This window comes from Periophthalmus magnuspinnatus, chromosome 3 (assembly GCF_009829125.3).
Source record: "Periophthalmus magnuspinnatus isolate fPerMag1 chromosome 3, fPerMag1.2.pri, whole genome shotgun sequence".
Taxonomy (NCBI): Eukaryota; Metazoa; Chordata; class Actinopteri; order Gobiiformes; family Gobiidae; genus Periophthalmus; species Periophthalmus magnuspinnatus.
The window spans coordinates 21,542,596-21,568,502 of record NC_047128.1 but is presented as its reverse complement, the minus strand read 5'-3'; the positions used below and the strand labels follow the sequence as shown (position 1 = coordinate 21,568,502).

The window sequence follows — 25,907 nt, the reverse complement described above, 5'->3', positions numbered from 1 at the left end:
TGAGTAACTATTCTAAGATTCCCATAAGCGGGGAGGTAAGAATACAGCAATAAACACCATTTCTTTAAAGTGTAATAAAACAAGACACTTATCAGGTAAGACAAGTATACAATTTATAAAACATAGAAATATAGAAACTTTAGCAGTTTGGCAGTGCTCTTTGTGATGCATTCAGGCATTAGTGTAAAAGTGTAGCAGTTCTTGGACAGTAAAGACTCCTCTTCCAATACAAAGGCACCACTGTGTCAGAAATAGGCCCAGCATCTGGAGACATCACTCACCAGCTGCTACTTAGTGTGGTTTCATTATCTGCAGAACCCTGGATTAATGCACAGAACATCCAAATATGTTCTATAGTTGGCAGTAACACGAGACTGATCAACAGTAAGTCTGCTCTACACCTGCTCCTGAGATGGACAGAATAAAGTGGCAAAAAAAGGCCTCGGTCACAAGAATCGTACTTTACAATCTATGTGATGTCTAGTGAGCTATTGGTGTGATTTTCTATCTAACAAGTGCAAGTTCAGTGGGAGAGATCATTACCCTTTGGCGTGCAACATTGGTTTGATTTGATTTTGTTTGTTCCAAGTCTGTATAAAGCTCTCCTCTTAAACATAAAGAGTTGCAAACATTGGAGCTTCAGAACACAAAGATGCTCCGTGCACTGTCACCGACTGTCGGCTAAAGTGCTCACAGTGTGAGTACACAGGCAGGTTTAAAGCAGTGGCACATTAGTAAAGCTGAGACAAAATACATTTCAATTTCAAATCATGTTTCACACAACCTAAAATGAACTTAAAAAAGACTTTACACTGTACAACACATAAATTGCTCTAAAGTGATACTAGCTGAGTAAAGGCGCTGAAATACTGTCTAAAACTGTTCTGAGAGGAGATCACAGAGTCTCTGAGAAACAGAGTCCCGACTGGTCCGCAGGGTCAGGCGGTACATCTGCACACAAAACATAAAGGACTTATTACAAACTCAACAAATCAGTAGAGTTACCGTGCTGTACATGACCTTTACATTTACCTGTGCCTGTGTGTTGGGCTCCAGTCTGAGCAGGCAGCCCACCTGAGTGGTCTTTGTATGGATGACTCCTGCCCCAACAAAGTTTGCAGGATTTGGATCAACTCCATCCAAGAGAGCAACACCAAAACCTATGATCTGCATGGACAATAAAGTCAACAACAACAAACACCAGTGTCAGGTTTAGTGTCAGATTTAATGATGTCACAAAAGTTAATTTGTGTCATAGACCATATAAAACTAAACTAAATCTTGTTCATAAAGACCAACACTGATTCTTACCTTGGCTTTTGTAACATCAGAGTCCATAGGGTGCTGAGACTTAAATATTTTCTGAACTTCCTGCTGAGGACTTAAGAGAAAAAAGCAGATTTAGTCAAAGATACAAGTAGCACCATTGTTAACGATTCAAAATCTTCTTCTTACGCTCCCAACTGTTTCCAGCGCTGGAAGAATTCTTGTGATGTCATGTCTGTGGGCTGGAAAAACTTGTTGAGCATCACAGGGAGTTTGACAGCAATGTTTTGGAGAGCTCCGCCATATCTGTTCATAATAAAAACATGTGAGGACAAGGCACTGATAACTTTATAGCTAAAAGGAGAATGCAGTGCTCTGACCTGAACTGGATGTTGAGCACCGGAGCATCAGTGAAATCAGAGACACACTCGATGTTGAAGATCTGCTGCATCTGAGCTCCTCCCTCAATCACAGGCTCCACTGCTTTAGCGTGCACTATCAGCTGTGGGACACTGGTTAAGGCCTACACAAGATTAACTTTCTCAATTATAGCAGAGTTCAGTCACAGCAGCCACCGTCAGAACATTTTTATTTAAAGGATATGAGCTTTGAGTGTGTCTGTACAGCTCACTGATGAAGTAAAACTGATGAACTGAGTAGAAGTCTTGTTTCCATAGAACACATACATTCGACCTAAAAGACACATCACAGGGCTGAATCTGTGAGCCTGCTTTGGTCTGAGGCTCTTAGCATTTCAGCGTGAGCCACTGAGAAGCTAGTGGCATCAAACTCACCCAGATTCTGTCTGTACTCAGACTTGAGTCCAATCTGCAGTAGTTGGTTCTCATATAGAACACCATTGTTCTTGCACACAAACCTTTTGAAGCAAAGCATGTCATTTTTTTTACCTTACTCTTGGTGTAAAGGACAGAGTATAAAATGTGTGTGCACCTAGAAAAGTTTTCCTCAGACATTTCAGCAGGAGCTTGGCTGGAGAAGTCAGAAAACACATCGACTAGCAGACTGCCCCCTCCAGAAGCCGGTGGCGAGTTCAGGTTTAACAGGTCTGTGAAGGGGTGGGAGGCACTCTGTGGAGACAAATATTATATCATTTCTGCTTTTAAGCAAGGCAAACAGTAAGAGTCTGTTACAAAAGGAACAGATGAAGCTATAGCACACAGTACAGTGCATATACCATAATCCCAGCAGAGAGCATGATGGGACTAGAAGATGTAGGGCGTGGTCTGTTGGTAGGAATAAGAGCAGCCACCACTGCAGCAGGGGACTGATAAGGAAACAAGAATGAAAGAGAAAGAAGAGAGGAAGAGAGAATGGAAAAGGAAAAGTGAAGCAGGTCAAGTACAGAGAAATAGTAGCTGGAGGGAGAGACTGGTCAGCACTGTCATTGCTCTACACTCACATACGGACATATACCTTGGTTGTGACTTCATTGGGCTCATTGTTGTTGTTGTGCTCTACATTTCCATTGCCATTCATGTTCTTTTTCGAATCGTCGATGTCTGGAACATTCATAGAACCTTTTTTCTTCTTCAACTTGGCCAGGATTGAAGACTCCCTCTCTGGGAACGGAGGCATCTCTTCTAGGACTGTGGCCTGAGAATAGAAAGTATATGTAAATGGTACAAGATAGGAATTACAACCAAAAATGACTAGTAAAATATATTAGGTCACTACTTTCTCTACAGGATAATTGGAACAAGTTAGAGGTAACTGAGTCAAATGAGTAAAATAATCATGATCATGTTTTTTGCCATAATTGAGCTATCGATAGAGACCTATCCTCTGGCTAAGAATTTCTGACCAAGATCTGGAGATAAGTCTCAGACCTTGACAGCATATGAACTGGTGAGAGGACAGATTATATGCAGAGAACAAATTTCTTTATGGGTACAATAAAGTCTAGAGATACAATTACTGTATACAAATGGCACAGACACATCAATAAATTACCACAGCTGTAGGTCTCTTTGTTTATCAAATGTTTTATTTGATTTATTTAATTATTTTACTGGAATTATAAGAGGAGTAAATTGGGAGTTTTTTTTAACATGTGAATAACTAGATTACTAGTACTTAAAAAAAATAACTGAGTGTGGACTTTTAAGTGCAGTTTTGGTGAGATATTCGGTCAGATCATAGAGATACTTAATAGTTTCGAAAGCATTTGTCAGCGCCCACATCTCGGGCCCTTGAGTCAACCAAGAATTAATTTTGTCGACTACAACCCCCTATAAAAGATAGATAAATAAATACATTTATTCGCAGTAGTAGCTTTGGTTTCCTAATGTTTTGTGGCTTTATATTTCAGTTCCACAACCTCATCTACTGGAGTTGATAACTTGATAACCTCCAACTAGATAAAGTTAGCTGCTGTTTTTCCTGCATAGCTCCATTTATGTATCTATTTGCATGCACCAACAGTGTGTGTGCGTGTGTCCAGACTGACCAGTATGTCTGTGCTGGCGATACAGCTGAGTCTCAGGTACTCCACTGCCCTTTGCTGGAGCTCCACATCGGCGTTGCGAAGCTGACTGTCAGAGCGCAGCACGTCCTGGATGGTGCCCTTTACTTCAGGGAACAGGTTGATAAACTTGATGTAGGCGGACAGCAGCAGGGCCCGGGTCGGTACGGAGCACAGGTGGAACTTTGAGTGGAGGAGATTGAACTGCACTAGAGGACTGAGGAGTTAAATAAATAAATTAGCTATTATTTTACTGTTTTCCAATACAAGTAAAAAGTTGAGCCATTTCTACCTTGAGCGGGAGTCACCAGCAATCAGGTTACCAAATTCTCCTAAAATGTAGCCTCCAACTTTAACTAGGTTCTCGTGGCAAGCAGGGGCCTGTAGTGCCTGTGAAATTTTTAAAATTCAGATTAAGATTATTTTGGTCCAGGGTTGGCTCTAGCTATAGACAATATAGACCCAAAAGAAATTCTTGCCCATCGAATCAAACGTACTACCTAATACAAATACACATGTAAAATTTCAGTCTTGCCCACCCAAGTTCAGCACGGTCCTGCTTGATATAATTTGCTTTCTTAACTGAGTTTGAGTTTACAAAATTCCATAAGCACTATGTTTTTATTTTGGTTAAATGTGGATGATTTAATGTACATAAACAAATGTCTGGCTAGAGAACAGGTGTCAAAATAGTTTGGAGGGAAATTTAGCATGACATAAACTAAAACCAAGATGAAAAATTTAGCAACATTACTCAATTTGTATATTTATTTATTTATTTTCCAGCGCACCAAGGATTTCTTATCAGATACTTCAAACTGTGGTTAAAAACACAAAGTCTGCGTGATGAGTGATAATCTGTTAACTGCTATAAACAGCTGACTGTACATAGTTTGAGCACTTTAATCAATCGATATACACAAATGTTTCCAAAAGTCTCCAAATAATGAGATTAGGTCATAGATGGGGCTTGATTTAGAACAAATAATCTCCTCTAGTCTTCCCACAATGCATTATGCCTCTATAGTAATGACTTACTCAATTTATCTCCTACACTGTAACATTATCTGAACTGCTTATCAAGTATAGAAATGATTCATGTGCATTAGGAACCACAGAAAGTTTTTGACAAACCCCATCCGGCCCACAGTTCAATTTGTGGTGGTTGAAAAACACAACATCTTTATGAGGAAGAATACCACAGATAATACTGATGACGTAGCATCCAAACACTCACCTCAAAGACAGTCTTAGCTGCATAGCCCTGCACATCATCTCTGTTTATGACGATTTGTATGACTCTGTACCACACCTCTTCGCTCACGTAGTCTCCGGCGATACGGATGAGGTTGAGAATGGTGTCCACGTACCATGTGTAATCAACAGCGTATTTCTCTGCCAGGATGGCCACTTTGAGCACCTAGGAAATAGTGATACTTATACCTAGTTTTATTACTCAATAATGAAGACGCTTATAGTAAAATACAAGCCCTCACTATCTCTTCTCTGATTGAGTAGTCAGCTGTCTCTAAGTAGCTCAGCATCTCGGCCACAATCTGCTTGGAGTTGCTGCGGTCGCACATGGCATAGAGCAGGTCCACAGCACGCTGGCGAACGCTCACGTCTCGTTCCGTCTGTAATGGCAAATGTACATGCTCAACAAAATGCAGGCTAAATGTTTTTCAACATTTAACTTCTTCACCTCTTTTATGAATAAGAATAGATTATTAGAATAGATCATTCTACAGATACTGTGATACTATAGGATGTTATGAAGTGTTCTTGTGCTACTTCTTGGCCAGGTCATCATTGAGAAGGTGTTCTCAATAACCTGGTAAAAGGCTGAATAAAAATTTTGAACATATTTAGTATTGCGCAACTTTCTCACTTCACTTGTATGTCAATTTTATATGAAAAACCTCAAAACAAAACATTTTGTGAATTTTGTCTAGAATGTAGCAGTAACGTACCAAAGAGATTTTAAAGTTTAAAGGATAAGGTTATCAAGGTTATTGTGCATTGTGTCAACTATTTTAAGTATTTGCTGGAACTGCCTTTTAACACCACAAGATGGCAGTACAACAGAAGTATCCAACACTACATCAAAATACTGCAATCATCATCACTGATGCATTTGAAAAATGTTCTTCAGTGTTTTTGTACTGTCTATTGTTTTTTGTCTCCTGCTGTTTCGAAATGAGCAATCCTTGTAGAACACAAATAATAACAATAAAAAAACAGTTGCTCAGTATAAAGCAGCAGTGCTTATCTCACCTTTAAGGCATTGATGACTGTCTCCATGTGGGTCTTGACGGCCTCATGGGAGAACTCAGAGCTGGCCAGTGTGCACATGCTCTCCAAGGCCAGGTACCGCAGGTTAGTCTCTCTGTGCTGCAGGAACTGACCCAGCTGGTTACAAGCTCGCACCAACAAAGTGGGCTCACTGTGGTCCACAAAACATGTAAGCAAAATGTATTAGGGCCGTAGAAACAAACAAACAAAACAATCATCATCAACATATAAGATGATAATATCCAAATTGCAGGAAAAGAAGATTGTTTTTCTTATCACGCTTAAAAATTTAAATGTGCTGCGATTTGTTGTTAAATTCCAGTCATAATGTACTCAATTAATTCAAATTTAGGCTTGTTTTGGTGCAGGTGCTGTTTAGTTTAGATATGACCAACCTGTCGTGGTGGATGATGAGAGAAATGGCTTCAAACAGTACAGCGTTCTTTGCATTGGAGTGCTGCACTTTCTTAGACTTGGGTGGCTCTTGGGCTTTATTTAGGATGGTCTCCAGGCACTCAGTAAGGCGACTTCTCAAAGCAGCGTCCTCTGAATCAATAACGATTAGTACAATTATTTAAGCAGTAAACAGTAATCATGGAATAATTACACTTTAAATTGTGTGGGCTGTTTTGATACCAGGCGGGGGATAACACTGTAGAAGACGTAACAATTTGACAGACAGCCAGGGGGCAGCAACAAAGTAGTATGTGTAGTCCTGTAAGTCTATGCATGCTGAAGTTACTATCTGCATGAGAAAGAATATACAATGTATCCCAGTTAATTTCCAATATAATCACCAATGTGGTATTATGTAAGAGCTATAGGAAAATACATACTCTACTGAGGCGGGTCACAGCCAATGAGATGGCGGTTTTGAAGTCATCGGGACTCTTCTGTGCCAAAGTGGTTATGAGACTCGTGGCTGCTGTTACCACCCCCTGAAATTACACAGACACAAGTTAAACAATATGTACAGAATTAGTGAAATGATTGATACTGGTTCAATATCTGTATTTTAAGTTATCAAAAGTAATTGCCCTGAATGTATATATGTGGTGTGGATCAGCTAGAGTATAATACTTGTGTGTCAGTCAACAAGGAAATAAACAGAGTGGAAGTTCCATTACGGTTCCAAGTACCTTAGAGGCCCATAATAATTGACATCAGTGTTGCATACAGCATGGAGGATGTGTCAAGTTGATATAAGCTTACAGAGTCATTAAGTACAACATTAAGTATCGGCCATCTTTTATAGTGTAAGCTTACTGCTCTGGCCTGTAGCAATGAAAGCAACTTCAGCACAGACTTTGCTAATGTTAATCCTTGCTAATCTACTCATAAAAAGCAGTCGATATCAGGCCAAGGAGCAGTACATCTGCAGCTTAAATGCTACTGGTACTTGTTTTATAAAATAAGACTTACCAAATGCTGATCATTTAATAAATGGACCACACGTGCTGTCCACTCTCCCATAGGCACCAGGTCAGGAGATGTCCTGTTAAGTCTGAGAAGGCACAAAGCTGCACTCTGCTTAACACTGTCCATAGTGTCCCTGTTTAAAAAAAAATACACATATTCAGTAAATATTCAAAATAATCTTTTTATGCATCTAGTTTTAAGGATGGGCAATGTATTGGTTCTAGCATCAGATAGAGGTGTTTCCCATAGCAAGTATTGATATATGGGTCTGATATAAAAAGTGTTGTTGGTTGTGCAACAATATTTGTTATAGATGCCCCGGTCTTCACGTATCAATACGTCATTTCCAGGTTATACTCAACACATATGGCAAATGTCAATATGGTTATATGTATGCACAAATTATTTTATATCTCAAATAAATCTATTTTGTGTGCCTTGCTATGTGTTTTGAAATCATAATATTGATATTGATTGTTATCGGCCACAGCAGCTAGACAAATATTGTGCAAAAAATGGGGTGGATTTGTGGGGATGTGTTATTTGTGCACACACCCTGCCACTAAAATCCGTGGAATTTCGGAAGCAAAGGCCTCTGCCATTTCCCTGCTGCCCACGTTAGCAATGCAGTGCAGGGCCAGGTTCATGAAGGTGGGGTTGCGGCTGCCCAGGTCGTTCTTAATGGCATTGTTGATTAGCCGGATAAGGTCACTGTTGGAGTTCACCAGCACCGAGATGAAAAGATAACCCTAGAAGCACATGGAAAATGATATAATTGCCCACTGTTTTGCCATACCATACTAAAACATGCAGATTATGTTGCTCACTATTTGTTTCTCAGTATATTTGTTGGAGCTGAGTAGGTTAACAGCCTCCATGTGTCCAAAGTCAATGTCATGTCCCAGGAGGAAGATGAAGAGCAGCTTGCACACATACTTCTTCTTGCTGTAGCCATCCAGAGCCTTGTCTCCTGTTTTTGAATGAGAGCAATCGATGAAACGTATCCATATGGAATTAAGTGATACTCTATTATTCATACCCATACTTGCATATTTAATGTATGGCTTGCATCTCTAGGGAACACATTCAAATGCATATGCTTAATGAAAAATGTAATTATTTTTCTATTGAAAAGAGAAAGGCAACATTATTTTGGGAAAAAACAAAGCAATATGCAGTTTAAGGTCAACTCAATTGAATTGTGACTAATCATATATAATAACTATGTAATATATTAACTGGATACTGATTTTTATGGGTTTGGTCAGATATCCAACCTAATAATAAAAATGTGCAGAACAGGGGAAATGTGCATATTATAATCAGTGTGGTGAAATTTCCAGCTATGTTGGCAATTATGCATCAGTTGCGAAACTGTTTCAATTTTTTCAACACATATGGTGCAAGATTTTTTTTTTTTTTTTTTTCAAAGGCTTTCCAATTCAGCAAGTCACTTTCTAGTATTTTCGCATATAGCTTTGCATGCTTTTTATCTATTAGTTTTGATGACAATGCTAATGACTGTGGTTCAAACAATAAAAAGACACTAAAGAATAAGATACACCATTTAAAAATACTAACCATTCCCCAAACTAAACAAAAAAAAAGGTTTAAAAAGAAAGGCTACAACACTAGAGGAGAGTTACTATGCCAAAATGTATCCTGATTTAACCTCGAAGTAATATCAGCCAGTTGTTCTGAGTGTGCATTTTCTAAATGGTTGAGAAGTTGTAGTCAGGAAGAAGAGCATGTTTCCGTTTGTTTGCCTTGAACTGAAGCCTGGAACTGACTCAGCACTATCAGCCACCACAACCACATATGTACTTTGTGATCCACTTGTAAAATAGTAATATGAATCCCACTATGATTCTGAAACAGTGATATGGACAAGTCTTCAGGTATCCATTGGACATACGTATTCAGTGATATAAAGCCACTATGAAATTTGGACCATTGCGTGGCAAAGGAAATTGATGTCTGGACGCAATAAAGGAGAGGATATCAGGGAGATCAGTATGGTCAGTGCAATGGGAACAGGCCTGCAAACTAATTTTAGACTGACTGTAACAGGTGGCAGAGACACAGGAGTGATGCATTTGAACTTTTAAAAACAACATGGCACACCATGTCCATGTAAGCATAACAGGTCTGAAGTGTCCTAAAATGTCCTAAAATCATCCATCACAGGCTTACCTTTAAACTTTGAACGGATATTGGCAAGTTCTTTGTTTATCCTCTTGATCTCAGCTTCTTTACTTTTGCCTGCCAAAAAGTACAAAACATGATACGCTTATGCAATATTCAATTACAACTACAATGTAGAGCTGCAAGATTAATTACAATTTGAATGGACGCAATTAGCAAATGACAGAAAATTCAATATTTTTTTAATTATTAAGTATATTTTTTATTAATTATTAAGTATAATAATTAAGTAAGCAAGTACAATAATTTCCTCCAAGCGCACCAATCCGGGACATTGTTCTACTGAGCTTTAACGCCCACCCCCAACACCTGGAGAGGGGTGATAGGCCACCCCTCTCCAGGTGCCGCAGCTCTTGCAGTTGCAGAGGCAAAAACTTGGGGTTGGGAGGAATTTGTGGGGGCCATGGACGAGGACTATTGGCCGGCCTCAAAGAAATTCTGGCAAACTGTCCTGCGCCTCAGGAGGGGGAAGCAGTGCTTCACCAACACCATTTTCAGTGTGGGTGGAGAGCCGCTGACCTTGACGGAACACTGGACCAGCTCAATACCCTCCATCGAGTGCTCTGGGAGTATGGGATCTGGGGCCCTTTGCTACAGGTTGTCTGGTCCCTGTATGACCAGATCAGGAGCTGTGTTCATATTGCCAGCAGTAAGTCAGACCTGTTACCAGTGAAAGTTGGACTCCACCCGACCCTTTGTCATCAGTCCTGTTTATTGTATTTATGGACAGATTTTCTAGGTGCAGTCAGAGGCCGGAAGGGGGCTGGTTTGGGGACCACAGGATCTCATCTCTGCTGCAGCAGATGATGTAACATGTGCTGCACTTTGCACTTTTTAATGAATTGGCTATTGGCCTTAAATCTCTTGCAGAGGCCAATATATAGTTTTGGCTGACGTGATGCCTAAAGAATGCATACAGTGCTTTATTGGAACACAACATGACTAAACTGCTCTCTTATAAGCTCACGATTAAAAAAAGGACTGTAAGTGAGTTTGTAGTAATTTAAATGACATAATATGGAAAAAATAAATAAAAATCTAGTTTAAATTGCATCGGTAGAACAAAATAACCTGTCTTTTTCTGCATAAAAAAAACTGCTAACCCTGTAGATTAGATCTGTACAAACATGTTCTGAAATGTGATTCTTGTATTAGTTTGTCAATTCTTCTGGATGTGTTTAAAATGTGAACTTTGAGTTTGAACAGTATTATATTATTAAACATAAATTGCAAATGTAATCTTAATTGAAAAAAAAAAAAAGATTTAAATCTGTTGTATAAATATGCAATCAAATGAATAAATGTATTTTTTGTATAGTGTTAATGCTAATAATCCACATTTAGTAAAAATTTGATACCGACTTCCTTAATATTCATAAACAAGGTAGCAAACTGCAGAACATCCAACTTCCAAGTATGAGCCAATATTTTGTATAAACAATATGGTTAAGTTCCTGTTTGATATGAGAAACGGTATGCTTTCTTTGTGTAACATATTTATGGTATTAGGAAAATAAATGGTTTGTAGTAGTGGGAGAAAAGGCCTGGGAGCCACAAGCTGTCATTAGGGGAGATTAGATATAACATTATTACTGGCTGGTGTATGAAACCTATAATAAACACAGAATAAAGTGCCTTAAGGATCTGAGAGACCAAGAGGACAAATGAGTAAGTGTATGGAGTGGGTGGTTTTACCGTTTTGTCTTATCCATATATTGTCAACATGGTATGAAATATAACCCAATCTAGGCTATTTAACATGCTTTATGCAAAAAAAAAAAAAAAAAAAAAAAAAAAAAAAAAAACATTCATAATTAATATAGGCATTTTTAAAACACGTCTTCTTTGTTGTATGCTTATAACAGAATAGAAAAAAAACCTACTTTCTCATAATTTGTTGCAGATGGGAGAGGTGTAGCTCACATAGCCAGCTGCCTACCCCAGTTGTTTACCTTCTGTCCCTTTGGTTTTGAATGAAAGACTCACTACCAAAACTTATTCGTACTTTTCAATGAACCTTCCCACAAACGCACCAATCATTTTTAAACCTAAACTATTTCTTAAATTCCAACTAAGTCCAAAATATGACAGTTATAAGCGCGTTATCTTTCATTGAGTGTGCGGTCCACGCCCTTCCACATGACGTTAGCATCAGAGAGCTAGTAGTAGTTAGCCTAATTTGCTGGTGTAGGCTAACCAGCTGTGGGCTGTCAAAACTCTGTCCATATTTCATCACTTAAATTCGACCTGAACTGCAATTACTCGCTTTACACGTGATTGTCAGACTCTGAAAGGACGCGCATGTTCGATGTGAATACGTAAAGTAACTTAAAGACAAACGAGGTGAAGAAGTATGAGGAGAAATAAGAGAGTAATAAACACAAAACTACTTACAGTTCCTGATATCAGAGATGAAGACAGCCAGGCCACGCATCCCGTCCCCTTTAGACACCGCTGGCATGTTGATCTCGCAAAAAGTGTCGTCTTCAGCGTGGTATGAGCAACGTGAAACAACTTTGTGTGTGTGTGTGTGTACCGCTAACTAGCTAGCAGGCAGGCGCAGAGAGTGTAGTCCTGGGTGCCCCGCTGGAAAAGTGACGGAGACGTGAACCAGACAGACCGAGGCGGGCGGGAGCGAGAGGCGTTCGGCGGCTCGTGCGCGCAGCTCCGCACATCGCCGCTAGAGGGCTGTCTTCTGCACAACATTGGCTAAACTGAGGCATATCTTAAATTCATATTTAATACATCCATATCTGAAAGAGTTGATTAACACCTGAAAGTCCGCACCAAGAACTTACAATTTACAGAGTGTTTTATTATGTTCGTTCGTTTCCTGAATTTTTGCCTTCCCACTACTTCCTCAAATCCAAACTATTGAACTTTCCCTGGCACTGTCGTCATGACAACGGGAGCCTAGAGACGTTACTAAGTTTTTGTCTTTGTTTTGGGACGTAACCGGAAGTAAGACGAGGCATGAGTTTGACGGTGATTAGCTAAAATACAGATAAACAGGGGAAAAAAAGATCAATCAGAAGCAGTGTTAGGCGGGTGTAAAGAGTTTGAGTGGTTTAGCGCTGGCGAGCAAATATGTCAACAGATGTGGATTATGTGATTATATATAATTTTTGTATTATATATCAAATGGCTGTGATTGGATTTAAAGTAAATGACAGTACCCTACGCTGTTGTTATGGCTGTATGCAGAGGGCATTTCTCAAGTGGTTCTGGGAAGGACAAGGCCAACATACAGACCAAAATACATAACATTTTGACAGTGTTTTTGCAGTTATTTTGTCTGCAAGCTTAACTTTGGTAATTTGACACTTGATGAAACCAAGACGTCTGTGCTGCTCTCCGCTGTGTCAAAATAGCACAATACGCGACTTTCCTATAGTTTGTAATCACTGAAGGCTCTCGCTCATTGTTCTCCTCACGTTTGGACTGGCTACTCCACGCTTTCCCCTCTGTGCGTGATTGTACGCGTGTCACTTCCCGGGTTTGGTCCAAAAGTCTTTACTTATTTCCCTGGGCTTCCGATCCACAGCCAAATACAGGTGAAGGAGTGTTGGCGTGATTTTCACCATTAATCTTTGGAATTGCCGTTCATTGAAATGTTTCAAGAGGTGTCTTTGGAGAATAGACAAAAAGGGTATTTTTGATTTAATGTCAATGCATTCGGGCACAACGATTCTTCACCAAGATGGAGGAAAATCCGTTCCCTTGGATTTGAGCCTTACACGTGCTTACGGCCTTGTGGAGCCGTGCGCACCCAGGCAGTGGCAGCTCAAGTTTACGCAGTCTGTACCTTTCACGGATACGGGGCGGACGCAGTGTTCCAGATCCTGTACAGGAGAATAGCGCAGACAGTATGCTGTGGTCGATTCCGTATAAAGAATTCGGGATCAGGGACTCGCACCAGTTTCAGCTCTGTGCATTGCACTAAACTGTAGGCCGACACATCTGGAGACAGAAACAGCACAACGCAGTGGCAATAGGGATTAGAATACATTATAGTCGGTGCGTTAAACTGCCCAGTGCGCACAGCTCCACAAACCTATAACGAGGGACTAAAGTTATCCACAATGAGCAACGATGTGCAAAGTGCCCCACGGCTAGAATAGTAGAGAAGCGAAGCGGAGTATGGGTAAAGAGACTCCTCCACCTGTTTAGTGGAGTATGGGTAAAGAGACTCCTCCACCTGTTTAGTGGAGTATGTGTAAAAATTGCCCTGAGACTCCTCAGTTTGTGACTGATGCGTACAAGCTGAGAGGTGGCTGCTAAACTGCGGTTGTGATCTGTTTAATAACTTACAGACATATGGGACGTATAAATGTCAGCATTTCAAAGTTTGACCTCCTTTATGGGCATTTGGATAAGCTTTTAACTCATCAAAGCGCAAGTCTTTTGCAGTCTGTGTTCGCTTTGATTCGGTGTCGACCCCAAAATCTTTTGTTGACTTTACTTTTGGTAAAATTGCGTCTTTTTTCTGGCTGACACTATTCTCAGTAAATTAAGACTTGAATGTCAAAATATTAACACTATTTTCATAGCGTATCTGATAGTACAGGGGTGTCAAACTCAAATTCACAGAGGGTCAAATTTAAAAACTGTGACTAAGTCGTGGGCCAAACTAAATATATAATGAAAAATTTCAACAACATCTGCATGTTTTTCAGAAGGGGTGGATTCAATTTGAGTGAGGCGACAGTTAGCAAATGCTAATAAGTATCAACAGAAGTGGTGGGAGCTGGTGCCAACACATTTGCAAAGCATCCTGGGATTCGAAGTATTAGAGGTGCATGCGCTACACTGGCGCACAGTCGGCGGGCCAGCTCTAATACATATTTGACATGATCTCGCGTGCCAAATCTAATTTTAACAAGGGCCAAATTTGGCTCACGGACCTGAGTCTGACATGTCTGTGATAGTGGGGTGGACAAAGCAGGCTAGTAGCCTACTCCAAGAAATGACTCAAGAAAAGGCAAACAGTATTTGGAGATACTACTACTCAAATAAGAATATTGTGAAAATAACTGTATGGACATAACATCTTCTTTATAATTAATAATAATCTCTGAAGTTATTTAATTGTGAGGACAAAACCTTAAATAATGCACAAAATGAGGTAGGCTATTTCAAAAGAATAAACCAAAAATATGAAAAGCTAAATCATATTGTAAAGAGTGGTGCAAGAACCACAATTGTATTATGGTATTGCATGTAAAATTTTGTCAATTATAGACTTATAGACAGTGGGAAGAGAAACCAAAACTATGCTGTCAACTGCCAGAAGCCTACACTCGAGGTACATTTTGGTGAACCTTTGAAGCCCAGACCAACCTTATAGCCTATGCAACCTCATCATTTAAAGAGGAGGTTAGTTTGAATCGCACCATGAAGACGGGTATAACATTTATGGTTGAAGAATAGCATTAAACTTAACTATCTCTTCGGACCCAGCGAGGAGATGCCACAAGGCCAAGTGACAAGTCATATCTGTCTTGCTCATAGTAACACCTGTAATTGGATGAATGCAAGATAGAGTTTAATGACATATTTTGAAATGCGACACTGCATTTTTAAGAAACCATTTAAGTAAGAAATCTGGCTGTATTATAAGTAAGTTTGTGCATCTAAAGATTCATTGACAAGTCTTTGGGAGTGTGTCATGACTGGTAGAATAGAAAACCCAATCTGTGTGGTCCATAAAAGGTAGTCTAATTTTATAAAGACAGGGCAGATGGATCTCACTCTGAGATTGCTTTTCATTAAGCCTCTCAAAGGAGCAGAGCTTCACCAAGGTCAGATTTACTAATCACCAAATCCTGCAACCCAGAACTAGTTTCTTCTGAACCTGCATCATTTGTTTTGTTCTCCGAGGGAGGCAGCAGCTCATATCCGGCTGTAAATGTCTTTTAGAGCGGCCAGGCCTCGAGAGCCTTCACCACTCACACTAGGAGAATTAGCAACAAGACTTCCTGTCTCTGTAATCATGATTCATCACTTTGACTGTAATGATCAAGACACAATTACTTTTGTTTTTATAGCATTTCGCTTAAATGGGTAAAATGTGTGGGGTTAGAACACGGCGACCATTACATTCTAAGGAAAGGTATTTTTAGTCAGAATTTTAGAATGACTCAGAACAATTCTTTAAACATCTTACAAACATTACACAAGACATTCAATTTGTTGTTACAAGAGATTCAGGCTAATCATAATACATCATACAAACATTGTATAATCTGAAGTCTGTTTGTTTGGGTTCAAAGCATCATAATTTAAGTAATTCTCTTTGTTTTAAAGGTGAGATCTACATTGAGGGCCAAAGAGGGACTACCAGTTGTCTAAAAAACAAAACAAAACAAAAACACACACACAAAACACAAAATTAGGACAATCAGTCCAGTTGACATTATTATGAACTGGGACAACAACAAAAGAGTAAATTAAAGCCACCTCTGTATGTGACTGCCCGGGATGCCATTCTGCCTTCCCTACAGTTGCTCAGTGTGGTGTAATTGACCTTTTTGTCTGGAGGGACCTAAATAATATCAATGTGTCAATTTTCAATCACTTTGCATCCCTGATTCATAGAACCATAGTTACATTAGTTACTTAGAAACCGTAAAAACATCCCACCAAAAAAATTGATAACTTTTGATGTGGCATGTCAAATCTGAGCTCATTTGGACCACAAACCAAGGACTAGATACATTTTATAAACACACAGTCAAACAGTGACACATTTTTTATTCAACATGGCTGACTTCCTGTTCATCATAGAGCAGTGTTTCAATTCATTTTAGGCTTGTCTCATGGACCTGTCACTGTTCTGAATTTTGTGAGTTTATGCCAAAAGTAGCTTGTCTCCTCTCCTATAGGGGCCCGAACATTCTCATGATGTCCATTTTATAAAACAATACACCTCATTACTGGCAAGGGCCCATAATAGTTTTAAAAAGGTTAACATACAAAACTATAAAGATCATCTTTTGAAACACCATACAGCTACATCTTTGCAATGCTCAAATTGCCACCACTATGCAACCAAGAAACTTATGGTACGGGTCAAAAATACATACATAATATCAGATTGACACTGTCGCAATGATAATATCTGATGGCAATGTTAGAGGCCATTAAGAATTAGAGAGAACAGGCATGTCACCGGGAGGCATGGAAATTGCTGAGCCCTTGCAAACTGGGCTTTACTTAGACCCAGCTCTGGCACCATTATAAAAGTATTTGTGTGGTGTGGTCTACCTCCTGCTAATAATCCTGACAAAATACGTCACACCCCAGTGCTTCTCAGCATCATAACAGCAGTTCAAACTCCAACACTTGCAATAAAAGCATATTGCTCATGGCACCACATTGTAGAAAATTAGCCGTATGAACATTACTCATTTATTTCACGGCTGTTCAGCCCCCAACATTATGAGAACACTCATAATGCATGCATTCACAGTGAGCGCGTGTCTTCCAACCAATAGCTTGTACAGTATATGGCCTTTTTATGTTCTGAACATTATATGTATGTAATGTATAGGCTTAAATTCCCTGAAATTGTCATTATTACTGTTCTTCACATGATCAAAGCTATTGATCTTGTTTTATTAGCTACCAACTTTGAATTTTAGTTTGGTAAATTGGTTACAACTTAAAAGGTCACTCCTGGCTTCTGATGTCACGTCAAAGCCCTTTTCTTAATCACCAACCTGGTCCTAATCAGTCTCTTGCTAAAATAATTGCGTACCCCCTCTCAGCACACCCTCCCTTCAGATCGGCCATATAAATACAGCTCCTGGGCTCTCTGCTTGAGCTGCTGCCAACTGGTCCATGCTCACTCCTGTTCTACCCGCTCCTGCCCACTTTAAGGCTACCCACTCTGTCAACTTCACTCGGATTATTAGGACTGAAATATGTATGCCAACAAGGCCGAAGAAGCCCAAAATGGACGCCACTGTGACCCAGTGGACACGATATATGAGGAACAGATTAACACTGAGGTATGTATTGAAATAAATATTGCTTCTTCAATTCAACAAATTCTTATCTCAATTTGCAAAATTGTGATTTCGCCTTTTATGCCTAACTTTTTAGTATTTCGTTTTAGTTTAGTTTTAATCAAGTTAATCAAGTCTTCTCACTTACAAAAGACATGATTCCAAACTCTACCACTGAAATATATTTGGTGAGTCATCTTTTCTATAACTTTTACATTGATTTTCAACATGTTGATTTATTTTTCAGAAGTTCAAAAACATCATCTTTTTAAAAATATAAATTTCTTTGTTTCATCTGTTATTTATGTATTTTTTGCCTTCTGAAGCAATGCCTGACAAGTGTAAGACAGTGTGTGGTAAAGCATACTCTTACAGTGACAATATATTCAAAATATAGCCCAGTTGAACTAAGTGACCCTTATGTAGGTACATTAAAATGAATGAGCATACAGATTATTCCTTGTAATCTGTTATCGTACACAGGGATTACACTGGGACTACCAAAGCTGATTTAAGAGCGTCCAAAGTTTATATTATGTCACTACAATAAGCCAAATGTATAGGCCAACATGGTCTGTAACTGTAACTTTATGACACATGCGTTATGGTTGTGTTTTTAGATGCATAAACTTGATGTCAGTAATGAGAAAAAGGACAAATGGAGCGCAGCATCTAGAAGGGCTTCAAGCTCTGACAAAAGTGGATCTACCATCCTATTCTCGCTAAAAAATGAAGTTGGGGGACTTATTAAGGCTCTAAAATTTTTCCAAGTAAGCTTTAGGTTAGAAATCTAAGTGTTGTGTTAGTGATGTGTTGTCTCATATTAATTCATATTATTTCAACATAGGGCTGCACGAAGTATTGCGATTGTGATTCGCTTTCCGATATATGTTTAATAATAGGACTGTCTTCATTAACAAGAAAGAAAACAAACTGATAAACAAAAATCCTATGCATTTCAGAACATTTGTATAGGCTCAATTGGATTGATATATATATATATTGTGCAGCCCTAATTCAACAGATATTACTTGAGTGTGTGTCATGTTATAAATATGTTATTAATATTTTGGTTAATTTGCAGGACAAGCACGTAAACCTGGTCCATATAGAGTCTCGAAAATCCAGAAGAAGGAACTCTGATTTTGAGATTTTTGTTGACTGTGACAGCGACCACATTCAAATGAAAGAGCTAACTCAACTTCTGAAAAAACATGCAGAAATTGTCGATGTTTATCCATCTGAATCTGGTCTGTCTGAAGATGGTATGTTATTATTATAATATTTACGATAAATATTTTAGTTGGTAAATTGTGTACTGTATGGTTTGCTGCCCAGTGATGTCTGAAGTGCCCTGGTTTCCAATAAAGATCAGCGACTTGGATCTATGTGCAAACAGAGTTCTGATGTATGGGTCAGACTTGGATGCAGATCACCCAGTAAGTGATAAAAATATTTAAAGTTGACAGTGAACTAAAAAAATCAATGATATATTCTTTTCTTTTACAGGGTTTCAAAGACAACATATATCGTAAAAGAAGGAAATATTTTGCAGACTTGGCCATGAGCTACAAACAGTGAGTATCTTATTGACTCTACCACAGCATGTAGTTTGGCTAAGGACTTGGTGGGCAGGTGGTGCAATGTGTCACCCACTACCCCTACTCTAGTGGCATTGAAAGATCTGGGAAATGAAGACAGATATTGTGCCTAGAGACACAATAAAGTCTAACTTAATCTTAACCTTAAAAAAATATGCAAGAGCATTAACATTTGAAAACACTGAAATATTTCATGTTAAAATGTAAAAATCACATGTCACAATGTTTTCCTTTTTAGGTCTCATATTATGTGTTGGACCTCATTGAGACTGTTTATTTTTTGTTCTCTGTAAATTTCTAAGATAATTTATAAATAAATTATATAAAGTTGTCTCACTGGATTTGTTAAATTAGTAGTAGTTATTTAATCAAAAGAAAGTTGATTGGAGCCAAACTGTTCTTAAAGCTTGAATCAACATCATTGTCTTTTATTTGGACAGTGTATTTTCAATGCTTTGTTTCTTGTTGTGAACCAGCACTGAGAATCCAATTGCAATCAAAGGTGGTTCATTCTGTGGTCATTTGCTCTCCCCTCTGGAAAGCTAACTCAAATCAACAGGGACTGGGCTGATCCTTTGTAAAGAACAGAAAGCACATTAGGATGCTGTGCCGGAGAGGAAAACTCTTTTATGGGTTCGGTAAATCTAACTAGCCTTTGTGTTGCCAGTGGGGAGCCTATTCCACACATCGACTTCACAGCTGAGGAGGTGGGTACCTGGGGAGTGGTGTTCAGAGAGCTCAATAAGCTCTACCCCACTCACGCCTGTAAGGAGTATCTGAAGAACCTGCCCCTGCTGACCAAACACTGCAACTACACCGAGGACAACATACCCCAGCTGGAGGACGTGTCGAACTTCCTCAAAGGTAATGGGACAAAGTGTATGTTTTTGAATGAAATGGGTTATTTATTAATTTGTGAGTCATCGCAATAGATACATTCAAATGTTGCTTTGCTTTGTTTTGTTTTTTTACTTGGAAAAATTAGATTTTGCAAGAATAGGGTTAATCATTAATGTGATGTTAGTTTGTTACTTTATTTTCTTCAGTCAATTGACATAATCATGAATAATGATGATTCAGGAATAGAACAAAGATAACACATGACACTTCAGTTATTCTACTGACCACATAGGTTTAGACTGAAGTTTAACACTTAATTGGCTAACATAGAGAATACAAGATCTCAGAAAATCTATTTACAAGAAAATGAAACTCATCTATCTTGAATGTACGAAAGAAGACCTATTTATAAGTATATTGTAGTTTACACACATGCACATCATAATCACTAAAACTGACTAAAATGTGAGTTTTTTGTTGACTAAGAGTGTTGATATTTCCAGTATTTATCCCAGTTTTGTGATTAACAGGCTACTGAACTCTCCTTAATGCCCACAGTGCCAAAATACTGAGTAAATTGTATATAATACTGTCATGTAAATTGTAAATATTTACTGAAAATAATATAGGTTGTTGCTGTACCTTTTGACTCTTTAAACACTTGATGCATGTTGTGTTCCATGTTTATGACAGAGCGTTCGGGCTTCATCATAAGGCCAGTGGCTGGTTACCTTTCACCCAGAGACTTTCTGGCAGGTCTGGCCTTCAGAGTATTCCACTGTACACAGTATATCCGCCACAGCTCAGAGCCACTGTACACCCCAGAACCGTGAGTACACAACAGGACAGAGGATCTAAAGGGCATGACATTTGAAACAAAATTATTGCTTAAATGTGTATTAAGAGTTCTACTGACTTAATTCTTGAAAAAAATAAAGGCCTATATCCAAATGTACATAATGGGTGTTGAATGATACTTGATAGTGAAATTACATGAAAAGTTAAAACAAAGTTTCCTCATAGAAAGAAGTAATTGTTTGACAAAGAGGGACAGTATATATATATTTTTTCTTTAAAGTTTAAAACAAAAAGGGCAAATATACTGTTGTTTCCAAATAAAAAAAATATTAAAATAAATAATTGTTTTAGCTGTAATCTACACGTTTGTTGCTGTGTATGTAAAAATATCACTGCTCATGACAAATCCAGTTGGACCTTTTTCAAATTCAGAAAAATGTTTTTGTCAGTGATCAAAATCGGTGATACTGTGTAATGAGTAGTAATAGTAAAAATAGTAAAATATAAAAGAAGATCAACAAGGCATGCATAAACTAAGATATTTGAAATGAACCAAACTTTGACCAAATACAAGCTACATTTTAGACAGCAAGTTATGTTCCAATTATCTCCAAGTCGCACTATTTAGGACCTAATACTAGCCCAGGAATAGTACTGTCTGACGTTAGTGTGGAGTCATTAATATGATTGTCCATTACAGAGACACTTGCCATGAGCTACTGGGTCACGTGCCTCTGCTGGCTGAGCCCAGCTTTGCTCAGTTCTCTCAGGAGATCGGGCTGGCTTCACTAGGAGCCTCTGACGACGCTGTACAGAAACTGGCCACTGTGAGAAACCCCCTCAACACATACACCAGAGATCAAGGATTCACAAACTTATCACCTCATGAAATATTAGGCTGTTATGTTAACAACGAAAATTACCCTAAACCAGGACAATGCTAAATTTTACCTGCAACACAAACAGGACTAAAAAGTTGACACCAGGATGGAATCATGTCTGAAATTAGTCACTTATTAAACGTTTATACAAGAGCTATCTCCTGGGCTGAACTCATGTAATATCAGTGTTTTGATAAGCTAATCAATATCAGGGTATTTACCACCAGAAAACGTCTGTACAACACCAGTGATAGCTTCTTCTTTAGTTATTCTTCCTGAAATGTTTTAAAATTGTTCCTGTTGGGATGGTCAACTTGATAGTTGTTGCAGCAATAAATATCAAATACCGAATATAGTTTGATGATCACATTGATGAAAATCTATCCAATAGTGTATACATTTTGAACTATACAATGATGTCAGGCATGAAAATATTGTTTTAAACTTGTCTCTTGTGTTGTGTTGCAGTGTTACTTTTTCACAGTGGAATTTGGTCTATGTAAACAGAACGACAGGCTCAGGGCGTATGGGGCTGGACTTCTTTCATCTGGCAGTGAGCTTAAGGTAAAAAATAAAAATAATTTATATATATATATATATATATATATATATATATATATATATATATATATATATATATATATATATATATATATATATATATATAAATCATGCTGTATTCTTTCTTTTTATGCTAATTTCACATTTATAATGCATATCGCAAATTCTTTTGTCCTACTTCAGAAGAACATTTAAAGCAACACAAGTATTTGCCCACAGATCTGAAGGTTGGTGGTTCAAATCCCACTCTCGACATAAACCTCATTAGTTGAGTGGTCAGATCCACTGACCCTCAGGTTGGCATTGCGATTCCAGCTCCCGCAGATGAAAACACTTAACCCACCTTGCCCCCAGTATCTGCGTACACTGGTGTATGAATGTGTGAAGTGAGAGGTTTCTTGATGTAAAAGCGATTGAGTGCCTTTAAGGGAGAAAGGAGCTATATAAAAATGTGACCATTTACAGCTGTGAGAAACACCAAAGGGAGACATTTTCAGCAGTTATCCTTTATTCTTCTTTGGATCCAAAAATTTGCATATATACAGGTGCATTGCTCAGTTTGATTAGAGCGTCATGTTGTGACACCGTATGGAATAAAGTTGTGTATGTCTTAACTTTGGTAATCTAATACTGTTTTACCACCAGCATGCTTTGTCTGGCAAAGCCCATATCCTCCCATTTGACCCTGTGGTGACCTGCAATCAGGAGTGCAAGATAACCACATTCCAAGATGTCTACTTTGTTTCAGAGAGTTTTGAGGAGGCAAAAGACAAAATGAGGTCAGCATAACTAACAAATAGGTCTAACAATCTAATGCATATAATAAAACCAATTACATGTTTAAATTCATGGTATTTTTTTAGGGAGTTTGCAAAGACCATCCGGCGTCCATTCTCATTGAGGTACAATCCTTATACCCAGAGTGTGGATGTGCTGAAGGACACCAACAGCATCAACAGCATGGTGAAGGACATCCGACATGAGCTGGACATAGTGGAGGACGCTTTGAACAGACTGAACAAACATCTGAGAGCATGACCTGTCCTGTCTCTAGTAGAGCGGGGGAGGGGAGGAGGTGCCTTGGGCCTCATGTTAGAGTAATATGCTTCAGATGTACTGGAGAAAAGAGAAAGCGGCGGGTAGCGTAATGCATAAAATATATCTAAAATTGATTTTACTGAATTTATGAACTAATGTAATCAGATAGACGAAATATTAAATAATGCAGAGATTATGGTATTTCTAAAGAATAGACACAAAAATACCAAAAAGCCAAAAAGCAGATTTACTCACCATGGGAAAAATAGCCACGACTTTTACTCAAGTAAGAATATTGTAAACAAAATAATATGCAAGAAGAGTATGGTGTGAGACAACTACTCTAAAAAGTACAATTTCTCCAAAAAGTCACTCTCAAGTAAATGTAACTGAGTACTATCTCCCTCTGGAAGGGTATTGTCTAAAATGTATACAATGGTCATTTTGTTGTGCTCTGTAAGATGGGACTGAGCTTGAGAATGTCTTTGTGTTAAGTCAAACTCTTAGTCAAACTCTTCACCAATGTAATAGATATGAAAGACGCCAACAATCACACATGTGGATTGTGGAATGTCAGTGCTTGCATAGAGGACATTTGCGACATGCTTGAGATACTGTTTTATTTCCAAGAACTACTAGTGCTACACAGTACTCATCTTTTTAATTCTCTGCTTAGTTGTTCTTTTTTTAATTGTTAAGTGTCAATATGTAACATCTACCAGGGTTTTAAAGGATCTGTAGTGACGGATTTTGGTTTGGATTGTTTTGAAATTACTTTGTAAAGTAAGTAAGTAAGTTTATGTTTGTTTGTTTGTTTTTTATTGTTGGAACATGCTTTCTTTGAGAGTTACACAACGAGACTCAACTGTCCGTCTGTTAATTGGATAGAGAAAGGCTTAATGTGGATGATGCCAATCCTGTTGCTTACATACTGTCTGTGTGACTGGTCTGAGCTCCAAACTGAAGTGACCCACTTTCCCCTATATTTATTATGAAGGCCTTGCAGTAATAAAATTCTGTTGTTACTAATGTTGATGTGTTGTTGTGTTTTTTTATTGGAAAGCATACAATGTATGTATAATGAGTTGTGTATGTTTCAGGGTTGAAGAGCTGAACTTTTGCTTAAAACTTTTAAATTATGGTGAACTTTTGCCTGATGATGTGGTCCCTACATCCTCTGGGGAAAGAACAAGCAGTGTAAAGTAGACCTCCTAATCTATAACTGTGAACTGTTACATAGGCCTGCTGGGTGTACAGTGCCCTCCAGAGGTCAGGCTGGTGGCTACGTTCTTCAAACACTATTGACCACCACTACTGCTACTACTGCTACTACTACTACTACTACTGCTACTACTACTACAGAGCATAAGCAAATTCCAATCATTATTCAAGTATATAGTAGTACTGGCTATTCTATAACAGTGCACTTCTGGCTGACAAACCATCTTATAGCCTTAATGCCACAATGTTGCTTTACATTTAGTTGTTGTTCAAAAGGTCCATATTAAAAGCCAAAGTTAAATCTGTTAACTGGAAAAAAAGTTGTAGGTGAAAACGTTTCGCTGCTCATCTTAGCTGCTTCTTCAGATATACTACCACAGGAAATCATAACTAGAGAGTAGTTCCTTTTTACATCATAGGAAAAGAAACTGCTTTGTGGTTGTGAATTGAGCTAGAGTCATTAAAAATGTGACCTTCTGTCATAAGCAGGTCACATTTTTTTGGTCACATCATCGACGGTCGTTGTAACCTTCACACCACTTCGTAAGTCAAGAGATGGCATGTTGATTTTTTTCAAGCAGCAACCATGCAAAAAAGACTTTTATGGAGGTACCTCAGGCAAACATTACATGCGGGATGCAGAGTGACATCTTACCAGATTGACTTAAGCTCTCTCTAAAAACATCAACACATTAGTAAAAATGAGAAAAAAAAAAAAAAGTTAGTTTCAAAGATTATTTTAAAATGGCTGGATTTGGGACTATTAAATTCTTGCCTGCCACACAACAGCCCCAAGTGGTGGTGGAGGACTGGTGGCCACATGTGTTACAAAAGTTAACCAAAAATGCAGGCTCCACTGGCACTTCTGGTAAGCGCATTACAACTTAGCACCAAAGGCAAAGTAGCTTTTACGAAGATGAATGTTTCCTGTTGTTCACAATTGAAAGGCCATTATTCTAAGATTATTTATGATCATATACTATAGTCTCTATAAAATAACCTTTCTGGTGGGAGTCCACAACCTGTTTCTCTCCATGGATATGGCTTTGTTTGGAATGTTCCAAAGTAGGCATAAAACTGTTTAGCTTGCATTTATTTAATTAAAAGTGTTTTATTGCACAAAAATACCTTCAAAACATGCATCCTTACTGTGATAGGGGTCGCCTCTCCACAGATCTGACCTGCAACTTGGTATGGTTGTGCCATCTGCTACTGTGAAACATCCTAAGCAAAGACACAACATTTCCATGGAGACAAGTGAGTGGAAGACTTGACTCAGTGATCTTGTCAATTT

At 38.5% G+C, this 25,907-nt stretch overlaps 2 protein-coding genes across 4 annotated transcripts; one reads left to right on the top strand and one right to left on the bottom strand.

The window, feature by feature from the left end:
• Positions 1 to 96: 96 nt before the first annotated feature.
• Positions 97 to 12,266, bottom strand: LOC117386888 (AP-2 complex subunit alpha-2). 2 transcript variants are annotated; one of them, XM_055231149.1, is made up of 23 exons: positions 12,059 to 12,266; positions 9,653 to 9,721; positions 8,287 to 8,429; positions 8,015 to 8,208; positions 7,463 to 7,592; positions 6,877 to 6,978; positions 6,677 to 6,785; positions 6,436 to 6,586; positions 6,023 to 6,191; positions 5,245 to 5,382; positions 4,986 to 5,168; positions 4,041 to 4,138; positions 3,734 to 3,965; positions 2,701 to 2,880; positions 2,462 to 2,551; positions 2,218 to 2,354; positions 2,061 to 2,143; positions 1,871 to 1,959; positions 1,647 to 1,771; positions 1,456 to 1,572; positions 1,312 to 1,381; positions 1,033 to 1,167; positions 97 to 951 (listed from the first exon to the last, which is right to left on the bottom strand). In XM_055231149.1, the coding sequence occupies exons 1-23, from the start codon at positions 12,123 to 12,125 to the stop codon at positions 874 to 876; spliced, it is 2,889 nt and encodes a 962-aa protein (XP_055087124.1). In that variant the 5' UTR covers positions 12,126 to 12,266; the 3' UTR covers positions 97 to 873. The 2 variants fall into 2 exon arrangements, with proteins under 2 accessions (XP_055087124.1, XP_055087125.1); XM_055231150.1 differs by lacking the exon at positions 2,462 to 2,551 and having other exon boundaries at positions 12,059 to 12,265.
• A 5,231-nt stretch (positions 12,267 to 17,497) lies between these two features.
• LOC117393857 (tryptophan 5-hydroxylase 1-like) lies at positions 17,498 to 24,424 on the top strand. 2 transcript variants are annotated; one of them, XM_033991866.2, is made up of 11 exons: positions 17,498 to 17,676; positions 18,294 to 18,443; positions 18,758 to 18,938; positions 19,012 to 19,112; positions 19,183 to 19,250; positions 19,942 to 20,138; positions 20,808 to 20,943; positions 21,613 to 21,739; positions 22,262 to 22,357; positions 23,000 to 23,133; positions 23,218 to 24,424. In XM_033991866.2, the coding sequence occupies exons 1-11, from the start codon at positions 17,590 to 17,592 to the stop codon at positions 23,390 to 23,392; spliced, it is 1,452 nt and encodes a 483-aa protein (XP_033847757.1). In that variant the 5' UTR covers positions 17,498 to 17,589; the 3' UTR covers positions 23,393 to 24,424. The 2 variants fall into 2 exon arrangements, with proteins under 2 accessions (XP_033847757.1, XP_055086361.1); XM_055230386.1 differs by lacking the exon at positions 18,294 to 18,443 and having other exon boundaries at positions 23,218 to 24,108.
• The last annotated feature ends 1,483 nt before the right edge of the window (positions 24,425 to 25,907 follow it).